At 32.2% G+C, this 21,000-nt stretch overlaps 1 protein-coding gene across 1 annotated transcript in view; it reads left to right on the top strand.

The window, feature by feature from the left end:
* Positions 1 to 21,000, top strand: part of LOC134245527 (dedicator of cytokinesis protein 9-like) — a 55,659-nt gene that overhangs the window by 17,798 nt on the left and 16,861 nt on the right. Inside the window, 20 exon segments of the mRNA XM_062727808.1 lie at positions 98 to 316; positions 1,211 to 1,404; positions 2,977 to 3,037; positions 3,495 to 3,587; positions 5,453 to 5,628; positions 5,860 to 5,888; positions 5,891 to 5,950; positions 6,117 to 6,199; positions 9,210 to 9,302; positions 10,924 to 10,977; positions 11,864 to 11,979; positions 14,725 to 14,794; positions 14,917 to 15,123; positions 16,229 to 16,375; positions 16,629 to 16,712; positions 17,017 to 17,125; positions 17,417 to 17,431; positions 19,730 to 19,908; positions 20,158 to 20,410; positions 20,685 to 20,817. Coding sequence (XP_062583792.1) covers positions 98 to 316; positions 1,211 to 1,404; positions 2,977 to 3,037; positions 3,495 to 3,587; positions 5,453 to 5,628; positions 5,860 to 5,888; positions 5,891 to 5,950; positions 6,117 to 6,199; positions 9,210 to 9,302; positions 10,924 to 10,977; positions 11,864 to 11,979; positions 14,725 to 14,794; positions 14,917 to 15,123; positions 16,229 to 16,375; positions 16,629 to 16,712; positions 17,017 to 17,125; positions 17,417 to 17,431; positions 19,730 to 19,908; positions 20,158 to 20,410; positions 20,685 to 20,817 — 2,375 coding nt within the window.

Raw genomic sequence — 21,000 nt, 5'->3', positions numbered from 1 at the left:
AAATTATGCATATGCAGATTCATTAACTGATTTTGTCCTAAGGTTAAGTCAATATTGTTCTTGGTAACCTGAATTCAGTACATACTTTGAATTACAGCCCGAGCCCTTCTTTCTGAGTTTTGCTTTGTATGATGCCAAAGAAGGAAAGAAGATTTCGGAGGATTTCTACATAGACCCCAATGAGAAGGAAATCAGACAGATGGTCCCTGATGAGGTCTTGTTAGCTTCAGACAAACTCCACTCTATAGAGGGCAGAAACACCTCCCCAAATCTCCACGACTTGTCAGAGGAGTGGCTGCTTAAAAAGGACAGACATGTAAGACCTGTTAAGTAGTTACATGGACTCAGATTTAATGTAAATCATGATATGTGGTCAGCTTTTCATTATTTTAATTGAAAAGAGGTTGTGTGTGAATTTTGGAATGTGAGTGCTTGATGTTTAGTACTGTAGAACTTTATTTTTGCATAATTTAATATGTGAAACCATCTGTTGCAAAAATTTTATTCTCGTGTATGTTTTATTATCAAAGGATATATAGAGCAAAAACCAGGATTCAGGAAAATTTTGTCTAGCTTATAAATACAGCATGTAAAGAACAAGGTTCACTTTTGCCTTATTTGGCCCATGAATTTCTGAAAAATTGAAACTGCATAGTTTTAGTTAATAATGCATTGAATAACACTTAGATCTTTGGTGACTACATATCTATAAAAAATGACGTAATTTCCCAGCTAGTCAATGCATTATGACGTCAGAAAATGCGTCAATTTCCTCTATTCTGAAAAAGTCTACAAAAAAGTTATTTTTCGATATTTAGTATGGAGCACAACCTCTAGCTGATCTAAAATATGCAATTCCTAAATGATAGAACTGTTTCTGAAGATTAAAAAAGTTTTATTTTTTAGATCAGAGAGTGTGCTGATATTATTTTTCTTCACTAAAAGTACTCAATTTTACCCGTTTACCTTAAAATTCAAGAACATTGCAATTTCATAAGGCCAGTTCTCCAAGACCTTGACTTTTAGGAGAAAATTTTTAATAGGAAATGAAAGCACTAAGTGTCTATTTTATTTTAATGCTTGAAATGGAAAATCAAGTGTTAATCAATCAATTGGTATATCGACAGGGCCATTTTATGCATAATGTGAACCGAGCTCTTTAAGGTTTCACAAAAATTTGGTGATCAGAGTGTATTTTATGCATTTACAGGGTGTGTTCTCGGTGACTTCCTGCCACGCTGAGGTGTACTTGTTTGTGAGGATAGAGAAGGTCCTCCAGGGCTCCCTGTCCCAGGCTTGTGACCAGTACCTCAAAGCCCCCTCTGGTAACAAAGTCTACAAACAGATGAGGCAGTTCTGCTCACAGATCGGACATCACAGAATGCCATTTGGATGGGCTGCAAGGTGATTTAATAGAGATTATCTTGTATTTACATGTATGTACATGTATATACATAATAAATGTATGTTCAGTGTTCCAAGATGGACAGAAAACAGGAAAAATATTATTTTATTAAAATTTTAGTTTTGCTGTTCTATATTTAATATCAAACTAAAATGTAAGCATTCATTGTATTCAGCTTTATCTTGCCGTTTGTATTTAACAGCTGTATTGCAGAAAATGTTTCTATGTCTTATTTAAGTTATGAAAATAAAGTTCTTAAACTTTAAATCTAGTGCATGTTTACTTGATAGAGTTCTTAAAAGGAGAAGAATTTTTACATGTATTATTATATGTAATATTTTTAGACAATTATAGGCATTGAAAAACAAATGGAAGAACTTAAAAATTACAGACAGGGTGCTTAAAAATTTTCAATTCACAGGAAGTCATCAAAGTTCTACAGGACTTGAAAAAGTAAGTGAAGGTGCATGATAATTCTTTTATTTTTGGGAAAGTAGTTAAAAAATAGCACAAGGGAAGAAAGGCATAATTTAAGAAGGAATGCTAGTGTTCTTAATATTTGTTTCAATTGATAGACCTTAATTCTTGACCTCTTGTGCTTCACTTGTAAAAATAAGTTTTAAAAAATTCCAATTTTTTCTTGAATGAATGAAGGATTAAAATTAATATTATTACTGGATTTTTTCACTATAATAAAAAAAGGAATCACTTAAGAGATCCCAGGGTAAAAATTACAATTCACAAAATTAGCCTTTACAAAGTATGCATTTATATTATCACCTTTATGTAACAGAAGATGATCAGTATATTCATGCATTATTATTGCTTTTTTTTTTTTTTTTTTTTACATAATTTTTAATTATATGAAAAACAATTTATATATTTTTTTCTCTGAAAATCAATTAGTAAACAAGGAGTACATTCTTTAAAGCAGGTTTTGTTCTCGAAGAAAAGTAAATTTCATTGATTTTTATTCTATTATTAGAATATTATAAATGGGGTATGTTGTAGATGTAAACTTTATTATCAGTTTTTACAATTACATTGTATAGTCTTTGTGTGGTACTTTGGTGTTATGTAATTCAGTACAATTTTATATATTAAGTTATCTTAACAGTAAATGTGAAAATATAATCTCTTCATTAGAACATATTAGAAACCTCTCAGAATATCTGATTTTATTCACTTTCTGATGCACAATGTTTGTGACATGACTAATACCCTATATAAACCAATTTATTGATATACAGCTGTATGGTACACATTAATTTCTTAAATTTGACTTTGTTTTTGCACATTAGTTGTTTTTATGAGTTGAACAGGTGGACTAACCTTTGAATTACTTAGTACCAATGAGAAAATTGTGTTCCTATTTTGGATATGATAGTGTAAAAGTTAAATCTTTCCGATCATATCTCTTACCTGGCCATGTTGTGTCTACTAAATATGCAGGCCAGGACAACAGCTAAGAGCTCTGCATTTCTTTATTTGTTATAATTGGTTAAATTATTGTTATTTACAGTTATAACAGAATATTTGTTAGTGTATTAATATTAAATTCCTATTTTCAGATTGACTTTCTCTAGTGCCATTAAATTGCATTCCCCATCCCCCCGGATTTTTTTTGGAACAGTTTGTCCTAGATAGGGCATCATTTGTGATACATTTTATCTTATTAAATTTTGCATCTTTATGTTTACCCATGAACCTTAATTTGATCACCAAAAATCATTACAAAGGTCAAGCCTTTTTAATTTGGTAACTCAGAATATCTTTAAATTTATGTAATGTGATATGTACATCATCAATGAATTGTTCACTTATGTGTTTTTCAGGCAAAATATATACATGTTGTGTGGAGATATTAGAGATTCAGATGATGAAAATGCAATTACCATTTCTGACAGATGAGTAAAAGTAACTGTCCGAAAATGCATGTTTACTTTTGTTCATATATCTTAAAAATTTAAGTATGTAATTTTGATCTGATTTGCTATCTGTTGTGCATCTATCTATTCAATCTCCTTAATTTCATTAAAAGAAAATGTCTCAAAACTCAGTCAAATTTTCATTGAATTCTTTTTCTTAGCGTATATATGCTCGCCCAGAAGTAGGTGTATTCACTACTGTTGCTAGTGCCACTGTTCTCCATCATAACACTTCACCAGACTTCCTAGAGGAGGTAGGTAGTTCTCAAAAACTCAACTCATTTAGATTTGCACTGTTGGAATAAATTATTGTTCATACCCTTATAACATGTATTTGTTATGTAAATATTAAACAAATATTTTGGTTTTGATTGTCTCTAGTGCCAATTAAACCAGTTCCCCATACCCCACGCATCAAGCTATGAGGTGAACAGTTTGTCCTAGATAGGGCATCATTTTTTTGTGATACATTTGACTCTTATGTAAATCATCTTTATGTTTATCCCATGAACCTTATTTTATTTCATTTTTTTGTCTTGATATGAACACAACATAAAATTATAAAACTATTCAAAAAGGTAAGCCTTTTTATTTAATTTTTTTGTAACATTAGAAATATTTTAAATTTATGTAATGTGATATGTAAGCATCATGAATTGTTCACTTATGTGTTTTTCAGGCAAGAAATATTTCATGTTGTGTGGAAATCAGAGATTCAGATGATGAAAATGCAATTCCATTGAAGGTATGAAGATGAGTAAAAGTAACTCACCAAAAATGCCTTAATATTTAATTTTGTTCATACTATTCTGGAAAAATTTAAGTTGATGTAATTTTGTGAATCTGATTTGCTATCTGTTGTGCATCTATCTAGTTCAATCTCCTTAATTTCATTAAAAGAAAATGTCTTTCAAAACTCATAGTCAAATGTTCATTGAATTCTTTTTCTTAGCGTATATATGCTCGCCCAAAATATCGAAGTAGGTGTGTTCACTACTATTGCTTTGCCACTGTTCTCCATCATAACACTTCACCAGACTTCCTTAGAGGAGTGTAGATATGCATATTCTCAAAAACTCAACTCATTCAATATAGATTTGCACTGTTGGAATAAAAAAAAATACATTCTCAAACTAGTTACATGTATCTCAATTAAAATTGAAACAAATATTGTTGGTTTTGATTGTTTGAATGAATTAGTTTGTCAGTTAATTATACCCGCAGCAACAAGTTGCCTATTTAGGACACAATGTTTAGATATGGAATAATATCCGAAAATTCTGTAGTCGGTGTCAGTCTGGAAATTCGTCGTCACTTTTCCTTATATTTTTGGCCATTTTTTTGGTCAGCGCAATTCCTCATAAACCGCTGTACAGAATTTCGTCAAACTTTGCAGTTATTTAGGACACAATGTGTAGATATGCATATTACCAGGAAATTCCGATTCCTTTATTTTTCCGGGAATTTCCGCACTTTTCAATTTAGATTTTTGGCTAAACCTTGAATAAGAGATGAACAGTTTGTCAGCGCAACTCCTCATAAACTGCTGCACAGAATTTCGTCAAACTTTGCAGTTATTTAGGACACAATGTGTAGATATGCATATTATCAGGAAATTGGGATTCCTTTATTTTTTCTACAAATTTCCACATTTTTCAACTTACATATTTGGCCATACCTTGAATATAGAGATGAACAGTTTGTCAGCGCAACTCCTCTTAAACCGCTGCAAACAATTTCGTTAAACGTAGCACATATTTAGGACACAATGTGTAGATATGCATATTACCAGAAAATTCTGATTCCTTAATTTTTCTGGAAATTTCGGCACTTTTCAACTTATATTTTTGGCCATTTCTTGAATATAGAGATGAACATTTTGTCAGTGCAACTCCTCTTAAACTGCTGCACAGAATACTGTCAAACTTTGCAGATATTTAGGACACAATGTGTAGATGTGTATATTATCAGGAAATTGGGATTCCTTTTATATTTTTGCCAGCAATTTCAGCACTTTAATTTTTGGGGGAGCGTGGAGTATGTGAGCTTGCTAACCTTTTCTTTCATTTACAATGGAAAATGATGACAGTTTTGAATGTAAATTTTATATGGTTTGTAGGTGAAGATCGCTCTTCCCATACAGTTGCATGATAAACATCATATATTATTCCGCTTCTATCATGTTAGTTGTGAAGGCTCAAAGTCTAATCGTAGTTCAGCATCTTCCATTAAAAAACGAGACAATATAGAGACACCTGTAGGATTCGCTTGGCTTCCTCTTCTGTCCCAGGGCAGGTTAGTGATAAAAAATCTCACATTGTATTCGTTTTGGAAAGGATGTTAGAGCTTATTACTGAATTATATCTATTCACTTGTACAGCAAACATTCTAATCACAATTCAGAAAAATGTTATTTCACAGCTTGTTCTTAGAACTATGACTTTATACATGTAAATGATAAATCTTTTATACAAGTAGATGCAATTAGATAGCAGTATATACTGTATGAAGTTTTATGAATTTCAGAGTATCAGTAGGGGAACAGAGTATACAAGTTTTGCCTGTACTTCATTACCTAAAGACTACCTCAGTGCTAGATCTCCAGACAGATCAGTAGGTCTTCTCAAGAAATCTCTTTAACCTAACATTGGCTTAATGAAAACTATTGACTGCTTAGTATCTTGAATAACTAAAAAGTAAATTACATCTCATGACATTTTTAGGTCTGATAGAGATAAAATTTCAAAATTAATTTGTTGATTTCTTGTTTTCTAGATTTGTAGGTGCACCAGAAATCAAATGGGTGGATAATGGCAAACCAATCTTTAAAGTCAAGGTCTATCTACAATCCACTGTGTACACAAAGGTTAGTAGAAATTAAAAGCTGTTTGTATTAAAACTCAGTTTTAGTGAAGTTTTAGGGACCAATAAGGTTACTTTTCTTTAAATGTGTATATAATAACATTGATTTGCGATATACTCACATTTGCGTGTTCATACTAAAATGTATTTTATTTGCTCTTCTGAGCCAAAGGCTCAAAGAGCTAATGCTATGGCCATTTGTGTGGTGTGCGTAAACTTTTTAGAAAATGGGCCATAACTCAAGAACCCCTTGACCAATCAGTACCAAATTTGTCACAGGGTATCCTTGGCCCAAGGGCTACCATTTATACTAAAATAAGGGTTGGGACCCTTAAACAAGGGGAGATAATCAGGAAAACAAAACCAAAAGTACTGGTTGCTAAAAAATCTTCTCCATAACCACCAGGCAGATTTTCACCAAACTTACATACAAGGATCAGGATATATCGAAGATTTAAATTTGCACGGGGAATTACCCTGGGGCAAAGGGCATGGTCTCAAGGTCACTTCAAAGTTGACCTAAATTTACAATTAATAAAAATGTGTATATTTTGCTTACTATAAGGACTAGGATCATCAAATTGTGTAAGTTGATGCATCTTACGACTTCACATCATGTTAGCTCAAAAGTAGGTCACAGTGACCTACTTTTTAGATTTTGCGGGGATTTGTTTCCAAATTGATTCGAAGGCATATTTTGGACACTTTAAGGCCTATGATCATCAAACTTTGTCAGTTGATGCATCTTGGGTCCTCAAACAATGTCAACTTAAAAGTAGGTCACCGTGACCTACTTTTTGAACTTTATGACTTATCCTTTTAAAAACATTAAATCCCATTATTTCAGACACTGGGAGGTTTAGAATCATCAAATCTTGTACTTTGATGCATCTTGGGACCTTAAAACATATTTATGAAAAAGTAGGTCACTGTGACCTACTTTTTGAATTTTGCCAACAATTGTTTTCAAATTATTTAAAACGCATATTTTGATTACCTTCAGACCTATGATCATCAAAGTTGGTCAGTAGATGCATCTTGGGTCTTTGAAAAATGTCGACCAAAATGTAGGTCACGATGACCTACTATCAACATTTTATGACTATATTTAAGTATCTTAGGCACTTATTAGCTTAGAATCATCAAACTTTGTGAGTTGATGCATCTTGGGTTTTCGGAGAGTGACGACCAAAAAGTAGGTCATGGTGACCTACTTTTGACATTTCATGGCTTTATTTTAGCATCTCTGGTACTTATTGGCTTAGAATCATCAAACTTTGTGAGTTGATGCATCTTTGGTTTTTGGAGAGTGACGACCAAAAAATAGGTCATGGTGACCTACTTTTGACATTTTGTGGCTATAATTAAGAATCTCTGGTACTTATTGACCTAAAATCATCAAACTTTGTCAGTTGATGCATCTTGGGTTTTCGGAAAATTGTCGACCAAAAAAAGAAGGTCACAGTGACCTACTTTTGACATTTTGTGGCTATATTTAAGTATCTCAGGCACTTATTGGCTAAGAATCATCAAACTTTGTCAGTTTAGGCATCTTGGGTTTTCGGAGAGTGACGACCAAAAAGTTGGTCATGGTGACCTACTTTTGACATTTTGTGGCTATAATTAAGTATCTCTGGTACTTATTGACCTAAAAAATCATCGAACTTTGTCAGTTGATGCATCTTGGATTTTTGGAGATTGTAGACCAAAAAGTAGGTCACAGTGACCTACTTTTGAAATTTTATGGCTATATTTAAGTGTCTCAGGCGCTTGTTGCCTAAGAATCATCAAACGTTGTCAGTTGAGGCATCTTGGGTTTTCAGAGAATGTCGACCAAAATGTAGGTCACGGTGACCTACTTTTGAATATTACAGGTACGTATTAGCTTAGAATCATCAAACTTTGTCAGTTTAGGCACCTTGGGTTTTCGGAGAACGTCGACCAAAAAGTAGGTCACAGTGACCTACTTTTGACATTTTATGGCTATATTTAATGATATCTGGTACTTATTGGCTCGGAATCATCAAAACTTTGTCAGTTGAGGCATCTTACGGTTTCATTGAATTTCCAACAAGAAGTAGGTCACGGTGACCTACTTTTGAATATCTCAGGTACTTAATGGCTTAGAATCATAAAATTTTGTCAGTTTAGGAATCTTGGGTTTTTGGAAAGCGTCGACCAAAAAGTAGGTCACCGTGACCTACTTTTGACATTTGATATTTAATTATCTCTGGTACTAATTGGCTTAGAATCGTCAATCTTTGTCAGATGATGCATCTTGGGTTTTCAGAGAATGTTGACCAAAAGTAGGTCATGATGACCTACTTTTGAATATCTCAGGTACTTATTTAATTAGAATCATCAGTCTTTGTCAAGTAATGTATCTTGAGTCCTCAGAAAATTTCAATCAAAAAGTAGGTCACTGTGACCTACTTATAGTATTTTATAATTATATTATAATATCTTCAGTCTTAACTGGCTAAATATTATCAAACTTTGTAAGTTGACGCATTTTGGGTCTTATGATACTAATAGAATTGGAGGCTTCTAATAGAAGTGATAGATTGTACAATTTATCAGAAGAGCGATTCAAGGCCCTTGGGCCTCTTGTTTTCTTTCATAGGAGCGTTGCAATGTACAACTCTTATATAGTTTTAAATAATTTTATCCAGACATTTGTTAAGGATATCAAATACTGTAGATCACTAAATTTTTGTGTCACCTTATTTTCGCGAGATAGTCATTAACTCTTTTATTAGCGAAACATACATGTAATTTTCACGAATTGTTGTTATTCCTCTATATAATTGTAAGGAATACTTTTATATGTTATAATGAAATTTTTGTGAGCTCATTGTCTCACATTATGGAAAATAAAGTTCTCACAAATAAAAAGGGATTTACAGTACATACAGAATGTAATAACACCTGTATTCAAAACTATAGATGTATTTGACAATATTTGAAGAGTGTTAAGAAAGAATTAATTTACCGTGATTATTTTATTTGTTCAGGATCAACATTTACACAACTTTTTTTACCACTGCCAAAAGATAGAAAATGCATTAATGCCTGGAACAGATGTGGATAGCTTAAATAAAATTAAGGTCAGTACATGCACTTATTTCTAAGTCTTGTTAATGTGACATAATTTTTAAGTACTGACACCAATTTAATATACATGTACATGTATATATATTTAATAAGTGAAATAACTTGTTTAATTTTGAGCATTTTTTTTTTCATTTTTATCATCTGTTACCTATTTATTTATTGAGGTTTTTTTGTGTCTAATGCACTTAGTTTATTTAAAAAATTAACAATAAATTGATTTATACATACAAGGATAAAATTGTAACCTATTACTCTCAGCTGATTCTCGAATTTTGAAATTAATATCTTCTTGTATATTTTCTTTATTTTATGCAAGATATTTATGAGGAATCTGTATTTAGTTACTGAGTGTATTTAGGTACTGTTTAATATAATATAAAAATATACATCAAGTACATGCAGTTACATAACATTCAAAGATCATAGTCATGCAGTTACATGTATTTCAATTTTATTTATGTGTAGATTCAGTATTTTGTCTCGGGTTTACTTGTACTTGATAACATTCATGTAATTTGCAAATATATGAAACTTTTGTTTTTATGGAATTATATTGGTTTGGATGTATTACATATTTTGTAGCCCTATTTTTTGGTATTGTTCATTTCTTTGTTTACTGCTGTATCTTCTATTTTAACATTTCCTGTAAAAACTTTAGATCAATCTGATTAAAATCAGATCATTTGATCCGCTCACATAGATCACTACACAAGGATCTGAAGAAACCCCATTCAGGGTCATCTCCTGGTGACCTTTCTAATAAAATTATTCATGAAAATTTTGACCAATCAGAGAGTTCATACTTAAGCGACTTTCAGGAAAATGAAATTAGAAGTGAAAGTAGCTGCGGAGAAGATCTTATCGTTTCGTACAAAACAAAGAGCTATAAAACAAGACAAAAGCAAGTACTTATTATATTACTGTACAGAAAAGACTGTGGTTCTTCTCTTGACAGGCTACAGAAACTAGTTCACGATTTTTCCATTCGTGTATCATCGGGCCTTTCCCCTCTGTTACTGAATTCCAAGATACTTTCCAATTCTCTAAAGTGAACATTTGATTGGCTAATTCAAAGGTCACCGGGAGATGACCCTGAATGGGGTTTCTTCAGATCCTTGTGTAGCGATCTATGTGAGCGGATCAAAGGATCTGATTTTAATCAGATTTACTTTAGATGAAACTTTAATCAATTCTGCATGCTTTGCAAATAGGCAATTTTCTCAAGATCATTGAGTTTTAATGTCTCAAAGACTGCTGTTGGAAGGTAGATTGGCCTTTCTGAGTATAAACCTTGGCCAGGGCTTCTGAACTCTCTAAGTTAGCATCATCTTATTTCAATTGGTCAATATAAATGATTTGTGTTGGTCAGAATCAGACTTTTAAGGTCAAATAGACACCTTGTCCCACCTTGTCCACACACGCCTGCATACAACTGCTAACTGTGTGTATTTTTTTTCACAAAATCACCATGATATAAGTAAAGGAAAAAATATACAGATGTAAATTATATGGGCTATAATACGTGTTTATAGTTTGATGTAATTTTACATCTTTTGTTATTTTGAGAACATTTATTTTATTAATGATCCTATTGGTTAATATGTCATATAACAGCTTGACAAGCCTACCATGGATTTGGAGAAAACCTTTCTATCAAATTCAGCCAAGGTAACATTTCTTCCGGGTTTCACCCTCCACTTTATCTAAAACCTGAATAATGAATGCAAGCAAACCATTTGTTAACACCTATAAACATACATTTAAAGTGCATTTTGGAATGTCGACCCATCAGTGATGATCTTTATACATTCCCTGTTAATACAATTATTTCTTATATTAAAATAGCCAAGTACACATATACAATATGCAAGTGATTACATATACATGTAAATATTCATTATTTAATTTAAAAAAACCAATATTACACTGTAAAACATGCAGCCATTATAAAACAGAAACAGGTTTTTGAAATTGAAAGATGATTTTTTTTAAATGCTGTGTGAGGTTTTTGTATTTTGTTTTATTTAGAGGGCTTTTGTTCAGCACAAGAAGTCACTGCATTCTTACAGCTGCACTGTAGGATTTTTTCAGTAATTTTTGGTGTAAATACACCAAATAATAGACAAATGTAAAAATGATTTCCACTTTTGAAATGTAATATCAGCACAAAAGCAGCAATCCTAGAAAAAAATCTGCATTAGTTTGTGTGTTTGAGGGGTTTATTTTGAAGGGAAAATTAACAGGTAAAGGGTACCTTAATGACTTTCAGGTTTTAGGCCAAATTTTGAGCTTGAAAATACCTAATGCAGGCATGTATCACTTATAATTCAGGAATGAAAATCAAAATTAATTTTTTTGAAAACCTACAATGTAATTGAAAGCAATGAAATGTATATGTGTAATCATATTTATTGGAATTATAGATATATTTGAAAAAAACCATAAAATGTGATGTTTCAAGGTGTATAAAACATGAACAATGATTTACATTCTGATAATAGTATTAATTTATTTTCATTCAGAGTATTTTAAGGTATATATTTTCCTTTTCCAGTCTCTGCACGCTGTTGATGTACTGACTTATGTCCAGTTCTTGCCGACGGTGTTAAATCAGCTGTTTTCCCTCCTTGTTAAGACCATCAGTGACGACGTGGCCCTCAATGCTGTCAAGTATGTATACACTTATATACTGTAATAATTATAATGTATGAAAGGTACACATCAGAGGAGGATATTATATGGAGGAAGATGTAGCTAGCCAGATGGATTTTATGCAAGTCAAAATAATTATTTGATCGGTATAATGGACAAAGTCTTCATAGAAAACTGGTCTGTACTTTTGTTGAACATTCTTTACCTCAATTTTTCTTTCATTGTAAAATTTATTATCCAAAAAAGAAATTCAACTATGACAAAAATATAAGTCAAAGAGAAGTTCAAGGTCAGAAAATTTTGACACAATTGAATTGCACTCTCCAAGTTTTCTTTTTCTTCAATTTGCTCTTAAGGGGGGACCTCAAAGCAGCGTAATGTGACGTCACAATAGCCACGTTTGTTTTTTTCCCGCTGACTTTGCAACTGTGATTATAGGCATTACATTGTTATCAATTACACAGTTTACAAGGAAAATTTTTTCATTATTTAAAACAGTTTTATTTGATTTATGGAGTTTGTTAATATCACAATTCTCTTCCTTTGGTTGATAATTCATAGCATTTCAGTTGTGAAGAAATACCTCTATGATACTGTAAACCAACTTTTATTCGCGTGCATAATTTTCCGAGGTTCGCGAGAGCATGTAATACATGTTTTAAAGTCTCTTTTTCTATTAAAACATTTCCAAAAATGACTTGATTGCGAAAATTAATCGTCGCGAACTAGTTTACTCTCGGTGAATAAATAAAACTCGCGAATAAAAGTTGGTTTACAATTTGATATAAAAATGCAAAAAATTAAGATAAAATTCAGCAAAGACAGTGGCTTAAATTAGGGAAATATGTTTAATTTTATGATTACCATTAATTGTATTTTCTTAAAACTAAGAAAAAGTTAAGAAATATTATTTGTACATATATTTACTTATTGATTTATAGTGTATGTAGATTTTATTGTATAAAGTCATTCCTAGGTTCTATTGGGTGTTGGTTGTTGATATTTCAGAGTTTAGGGAAGGGGGGGGGGGGCAGAATGATTAGAATGAAGGAAAAGAGTTTATCTGTTTAAATTATTTCTTATCAAAACAAAATACTCGTTTTTTGCAAAATAGTTTTATATTCAGATGTTTGTCAGTGCTCTTACCCTTTTTTAGTGCAAAAAGGTCAATATTTATGACAGAAGAGTACGAAAATAAAAGAAAACGTCATATTTCTCGTTTATTTTATCATAAAGGTAACTTTTTTCCTTGTTAAATTAAAGAGAGGGGTCATTTCTTAAACAATATGAATTACAACATTTTCACACAAAGACTTTTTAAGATATTACCTGTTATGTATGTCGGAGTTGTAAAAAATACGACAAGAAAAACGGGGTAATACTTACATTGTGCTCCTTTATAAAATTTCAGGCGAATGAATTACAATGAGTTTGCCTTCATTTTAAAGATACAAGTCATATAAATTAAATACATGTTGATTTCGAGTGTGATTTCACATTTTTGGTTCTTTTTTGCGCATATTTGGAGTAGAACAAAAATGTCTGAAAATAATCTATTTTTAGCATTTCACACTGTTTTTGCACGTGCTCCTGTGTAAAAATAGGCATATAAAGGTATTGTTTTTAATAACTAAAAATTAAGATCAAGTGGTCAGGAAAGAAATGTCAAAGTTTTGAAAATTTCACACAAAGACTTTTCGTAGGTCCCCCCTTAATTCAAGGTACATGTATGTGTTTTGAATTACAGAAAGGATTCTTCTCTATGTTTATTATCAGGGCCGTCACTCCCCTCAAATTTGGACCGAATATCGGAATTCCCAATGGCACAAAGTGCTAGATTTTCCAATTTCTAAAAATTTCCCAAACACGTATTTTCTCGGATATACGACCTAATATCCCACACACACATCCTTTATTTGATCCATTTAGCAGTAATGCATGCTTAATTTTAATCTGAACAACCTGTCAAGATAGTTTATTTCTAATTCGAATTTCCTCTGTCATGGAATAGAGATCTATAGATAGGTCATACGTAGATTGGGATGGGGAACTCATTATTAAACAAGGATAACTATTATGAGTTAGTTCATAAAATAATAATATATATTTTAAAGTGAATTATGAATTAAAATAAAATCTTGGACACTATCTGTTTCATTTGCATGAGTCAAATGACCATAAAAAAAGAAATAAATTTTGGGCAATTTTATGCTAACCTTTTAAGTAGTAATTTGATCATTTCAATAAAATCATTCTTTATAATCTAAATTTTTTAATTATTTAGGGTGCAATTAAATAGGTAAAACTTTTTTTTTCAGTCTCTGTATCATATGAAAATAAAAGAAAAATTTCTTGTCTAGTAAGTAAATGTTTTGTCTGTTGATTATAGATTTTATCAGACCTTATGTCCTGTAAATTTTAGTTTTTTAAGTATATTTTTTAAAGTGATAAATGGCTTTCATGATTAAATATTTTGCTGGGGAGGTTAATCCATGTACATGTAAGTATGTTTATAATTTTTCCAATTTAACAAAAATGTGTGTGAGGATTTTTCCCAATATAGAGGGACCTGGTCCCTGTAAAAAGGTGCTGTGACAGCCCTGATTATGGGCCATTGGCCTCTTGTTATATTTCCAAATACATGTAATCAGTTACACTTTAAAAATGTGTTGCCACTATTGAATAAATAAAACTTTTTTTTCAATTTAATTTATTACAGCTTTTTGACTACTTTTAAGTAGAGAAGTGACATTTTTATTTCAGAGTTTTGATTCACATTGTCACTGAGGTGTCCCTAGCTGATAAACAAGATGCTCTTAAAAGTTATGTCAAGGTTTGTTCACTCAACAAGTATTTTGAATAACACAAACTAATTGATCTATTTATATTATGAAATAAAAAGACCACAGATAAATTACAAGTTTTTCCATACTTAAATAGATTGTTTTCTTTCAGTATGTGTTCAACCCTGACCCCATTCCAAAAGGCAGTAAAAATGTCCACACAGTGCATGAGGAGCTAGCCAAGAACCTGACCACTATCCTGCGGCCAGCCAACGCTGACAATGTAGTGGTCTGCAAGTTCCTCAAATACTCCTGGTTCTTCTTTGAGATCCTCATTAAGAGCATGGCTCTCTACCTCATAGGCACAGACAGAATCAAGGTAAGAATACTTCTTTGAGATCCTCATTAAGAGCATGGCTCTCTACCTCATAGGCACAGACAGAATCAAGGTAAAATACTTCTTTGAGATCCTCATTAAGAGCATGGCTCTCTACCTATAGGCACAGACAGAATCAAGGTAAGAATACTTCTTTGAGATCCTCATTAAGAGCATGGCTCTCTACCTCATAGGCACAGACAGAATCAAGGTAAGAATACTTCTTTGAGATCCTCATTAAAGCATGGCTCTCTACCTCATAGGCACAGACAGAATCAAGGTTAGAATACTTCTTTGAGATCCTCATTAAGAGCATGGCTCTCTACCTCATAGGCACAGACAGAATCAAGGTTAGAATACTTCTTTGAGATCCTCATTAAGAGCATGGCTCTCTACCTCATAGGCACAGACAGAATCAAGGTAAGAATACTTCTTTGAGATCCTCATTAAGAGCATGGCTCTCTACCTCATAGGCACAGACAGAATCAAGGTTAGAATACTTCTTTGAGATCCTCATTAAGAGCATGGCTCTCTACCTCATAGGCACAGACAGAATCAAGGTAAGAATACTTCTTTGAGATCCTCATTAAGAGCATGGCTCTCTACCTCATAGGCACAGACAGAATCAAGGTAAGAATACTTCTTTGATTCCTCATTAAGAGCATGGCTCTCTACCTCATAGGCACAGACAGAATCAAGGTAAGAATACTTCTCCCAGCTCTTTGATGAATTTTACACAGTGTATGTTCAACTAATGTCAAACCTTGTAATCTTTGATCTCAATGTGACTGAGAGAAAAAAAAATATACATGCCTTTTATTGGATTGCAAGATATGGAGGGTCAAATACTTTCAGAGTAAGTGGTTGGGACTTCCAAATCACTTAACATATTCACATTATTCGCAATAACAGAGTGTTTTACACATATTCTATTGAATAAATCAAGGCAATATCTGTATCTGGTATCTTTGTGTTTGAAATACCAAAGTTTATCCAAGAAATTTATGGTCAGATCCTGCAGAGAAGAAAAACTTTTGAAATCATTGAACTTTCCTGAAAGAATGTTTTGAAATAGAAGATGATTTTATATTATATGTGTATCTTACAGATGCCAAGGAATGAGAGATTTACATCCGATTATCAGTTCAGAATACAAAACCTACTTCAGACACTAACTCCAAATATCATCCAGAAACAAAGAGAGATGCCACGAGAGACAAAGATGGCCAATCAAAGTTTGGCCAAGTTTGTGAAGGTATAATCTAAATTAATCCTGAATGGTCAAAGTCATTGGTTATAAGTTAAGATGGCAATCAAATATGGAATTGCCATTTGGTTAACTGTAAGATGTTCTAACTGATTAGTCATTTATTCATAGCAAAATATATTTCTTCTTGGTATGTATTTTCAAGTTACTCTTGTCTTGATAGACATTATTTCTGCAAGATCTTTGAAGGTTTAGATGATTTTGTTTCAGTATATGATTTTTGTTGTTGATTTTATTGTAGAGTTGTTTTACACTGATGGATAGAGGATTTGTGTTTAAGAACATTGCATCTTATGTAGAACAGTTTGGACCAGGGGATTCCAAGGTTTATCTTCTTGAATTTAAATTGAATGAAATTTTTTAATAAAAATAGTGAAAAACAAAAGCATCAGAGTCAAGTAATTGATTCATTAGACCTTAAAAAAATATGTAGGTAATGAAAAAGGAGTGTTAGCAAAATCATAATGTATTTGTGTGTGTAATAAACTGCCTGAAACTAGGAAACTAGGTTGGAGTATTAAAGAAAATCAAGATTTCAAAGATTTTGTGAGCATTTTCAATTACTTGACTGCTGATTTTCTGAATCTGAGGATTGGATTACCTTAATTCAATGTTTGTTTTGGTTTCAGTCTCTGTATGATCTGAAGTTTGAGTTTCTATGTGAGGTTTGTTCACACGAGCACTATATTCCCCTCTGTCTTCCAATCATGAGGAAAGGCATGATCAAGTCCTTCAAAGGTGAGTACGCTTTCACTGAGAGTACAGTGTGAAGGCTTTTATAACTGTGTGCAGTTCATTTGTTTAATGTGTACAGAATGTAAAAAAATCTAATGTAAAATAATTTTGTGTGTCATTGATCTTTCATTCAGTTGATGTTTGAAAAGAAAAATAGCTTATATAGTGTGTGATTTACTATATTTTTCTAACATTATATAATCTTGTGCTGAATATTTATGTTTTGAAAAACTATTAAAAATTGCTAAGATTTCAAAAAAGAGTTTTTTGACCTTCTTTTCCATGCTGCAACAGACATCAAATTAGAAGGTAACTTTATACACCATTTCTTTTAGAATGCAGGTCTTTAAGAAGTAAAGGACAGATACCCCCATCATTGGCTGCTCTAAAACAATAGCTTTTGTTGCTTTGTTGTGTTCCCATTGCTCTGCCTTGTTTCTAGAATTTTAGACTTTTAGTTTACACATTGTCTAACCATGAAAAACCTGAAACCTTTAAAGTGACGGAATGTTAAAAACATATAAATAAAAGATACTTTAGACAAGTTTTGTAGGAATACCCCTGACTGCATTCTACTAACAATTCAATCCCAGCCAAATTTACATGGTTTGGTTGCACACATATTTTAGTTATTGTAGAATTGCTTTTCTTTTTTTCTACTTTCTTTAGGGCATTTTTGTAAGTTTTCTGTTATGAAAAAAAATATCCACATTTAAAATGACTAATTTATATCTGTGGTGTTTGTGTTTCATGTTAATGTGTTTAACCAGAACTCTGTAATTGAAATATATACAACTAGGTTATGTTGCTCTAAATTTAAGTTGAAAATGTGAAAGGAAAATGGGGCAGGATATTTAAAAATTTGTTCAATGAATAAATGATCACTCTGAATTTTACCTAGATCTGCATGGTAAGTTCTTGTACCCTTTGCAAATGTGTAAATAGCTTTATCGATACTCAAATGGGAAAATCTAAGCTTAGCTTTAATATTTCTGCAATTTTAAGCATAAGATATCAAAGAGTGAAAATTGATCAGGAAGAAAGGTGAAAATATGGTGAAATAAGTGTTTTATGATTGATGCAGCAGATACTGTATAGCAGGTTTTCTTCGCGGGTGTAAAATTTGGTGTTTTGCCTACTCAAAGGTATGCCAATAATTTTGGCGTCATTTATTTTAGCAGACGCAGGGTTTCAACTCTTTGCAGACGCACTCTAAAAAGAGTACTTAATATTTTAGCTATTAAAATTTTAGCGGACTATCATTCAAATATCAAAATAAGCCAAAATTAGCACTCCGTTAAAATAACCCGCTATATGGTATACTGTAATTAACAGCATGCTGCTTCATTAACTTGTAAAAGCTAAGTTTTATTTTTTACCTGTCTTGTTTGTCTTGTTTATTTTATCTAAGCTTTCAATTAATAAGTAAAAAGAATTTCTTAAAACAATATATACATTATATCTATACATACATATTAGCCATACTCACTATCTAATTAAAATTAGATGTTAGATCTGCTTGCAGACTCGCTACACTAACATCTAACAACATCCCATAGAGGATCACATCAGAGGTTAAATTGGATCAACCAATCAAATCGTCACCTGCAAAATCATCACATATTTGTCAAAGCAGTTGTTCAGAATCTGACCTCTGACGTGACCCTCTATGGGATATTGTAAGATGTTAGTGTATTGAGTATGAGAGTAGATCTTACATCTAATTTTAATTAGATTGTACTCACTCATAGTACAGTAAAACTGATAAAAAGACCTTCATTTAACATCATTAACATTTTTTTTAAAATTCAGATTCCTTCTATACAGATGGATCCATAAAACTAACAGATAATTCCTGTCTTCTTTTCAGAATTAATCAGAAATGACTTTGATTGCTGTGGAATTATTTGTATTTCTGGTGACTGGTTCTTTTTCAGATCATTCTGATTCCCCTTTCCTGTAATCTAAAAATCTAAGAACACTTTGTATATCTTTATAGTTCATAATTTATTTCAAAGACTAAATGCTAATTTTGATTCAAAATATTTCAGAAATCTTTTTTTAATTAAGTGTAATAAAAAAAAAAAATCTCTCATTAGGAGGTATAATGTGTTTTAATGCTGATCCTATGTAAGAAGAAGGATTGGTCACCATTAAACAAATGATTTCACAGAATAGAAATAAGTATCCTTGTTTGAAAAGAGATTTTTTTTATTTCAACATGAAAAATAGTGTTTATTGCAGGTTATACCTCACTATAACATTGTATAAGCATATCTTTAGACTAATTCATTTTATAAAATATTCTTAAAACTATTCAGTCATGAGTACCTGTATTTTGTGCCATGTGACTTCAAAAATGTAGCGATGGGCGATCAAAACGTTAGTGGGCTGGCACAATAAAACTCTCATTAAGTTTTTGATTTTGAAAATGTTTATTTGACAAATATGCTGTCTGGTGATGTAGAAAGTGTGAAAAATTTGAAATTTTTATCTCACATAGTTTCAATTTTATTGTTCTAGTACTCAACCCTTCATGCTTAAAGCAGTGGTGAAATTATGATGTTGATTGTTACCAAATTAAATAAAAACAATTATATTTTACAGATCTGAAATGTGACTACACACTGTCAGATGAGTTCCGAAAGCACCATTATCTGGTTGGATTACTTATACAGGAAGTAAAGATGTGTATGAATGAGCCAAAGGAGGTCCGAAGGCATGCCATCCACTTACTGAGAAATCAGATTGCCAAACATTCCTTTGATGACAGATACACATCCAAGGTTGCTACATCAAAACTTCTTCAATCCTTTGTAACTTAGTTGACTGATGCATGGGTGTATATTTTCCAATTTATAAGAGAAGAATTTACAGTTAGTTATACATGTATTTTAATGCAGAAGCTATCATGAAAACAATTAAGGCATATCCTGCACAGAAAATCAGCAATTGGAATTAATTTTATTTGCACTTTTTCAATTTACATCTTGAACATTTATTTTGTGAACTGATTTTGTAATCACTATTTTTAGACCCTACAAGGGAGGATTGCTGCTCTGTACCTACCTCTGATATCTATACTGATGGAACACAAACACCACCTGGTGGACGACCCAGCGGCCCCACCTCCTCAACAGGCCCCTACCATAGTCGTTAATGGGGATGTCCAGTCTGTTAAACAAGAGAGCAGGCCTAGAACCCCTCAGATGCCTCAGAAGTCGGTAACATTTGATGCCCCCACAACACAGAGGGAGTCCAAAGTGTTTGCTATGATAGCTGGACATGGTACTTTTGTGATTTTCTTTACTTAATTAAAGTAAGACAGTCAATCATGATGCCTAGAGCCAGGACTTTGCTTTCAGCAAAGCCCGGCTAAAAATCAATATAACTTCTAACTTTAAAGAGTGTTTCATTTAGAAAAGACAAGTGCCATCAATATCACTGGACAAGCCAGATTTTCTTTTGTTTTTGCATTAATTACAAATATCCTTGTAAATGCCTTATATGTAGTTTTAATTTTCACAAGGTGGACTGTATTACCTTCTCCAACATTTTGTAGGTGCACCTCTCCAGAGCCTTTCAGAAATGAAAGCCCAGATGATGAATGGGTCAGCTGGTTCCCTGTCCAGAACAAACAGTACCTCTTCTGTTGATAAAACTGAGGGCAAAACCACCGAGAAAGTTCATAGGAGGTGGGTCCTTTTTAAAATATGCATATATTAATCCCACAATTATGATCAGATTCAAGTTATGGAGAAATTTTGCCTATAAGAAACTTAATTAACAGAGGTGATTTCGTAAATTTTAGCAAAATTTCAGCTTTATCCTAATCTTGAAAGTTATTTACAGATTTTCCTTAAGGAAAAAATCCTCTG

This window comes from Saccostrea cucullata, unplaced genomic scaffold (genome assembly GCF_032062105.1).
Source record: "Saccostrea cucullata isolate Sc308-1 unplaced genomic scaffold, CSIRO_AGI_Scuc_v1 ctg71, whole genome shotgun sequence".
In the NCBI taxonomy this organism is placed as follows: Eukaryota; Metazoa; Mollusca; class Bivalvia; order Ostreida; family Ostreidae; genus Saccostrea; species Saccostrea cuccullata.
This window is presented reverse-complemented; position numbering and strand designations above follow the sequence as displayed.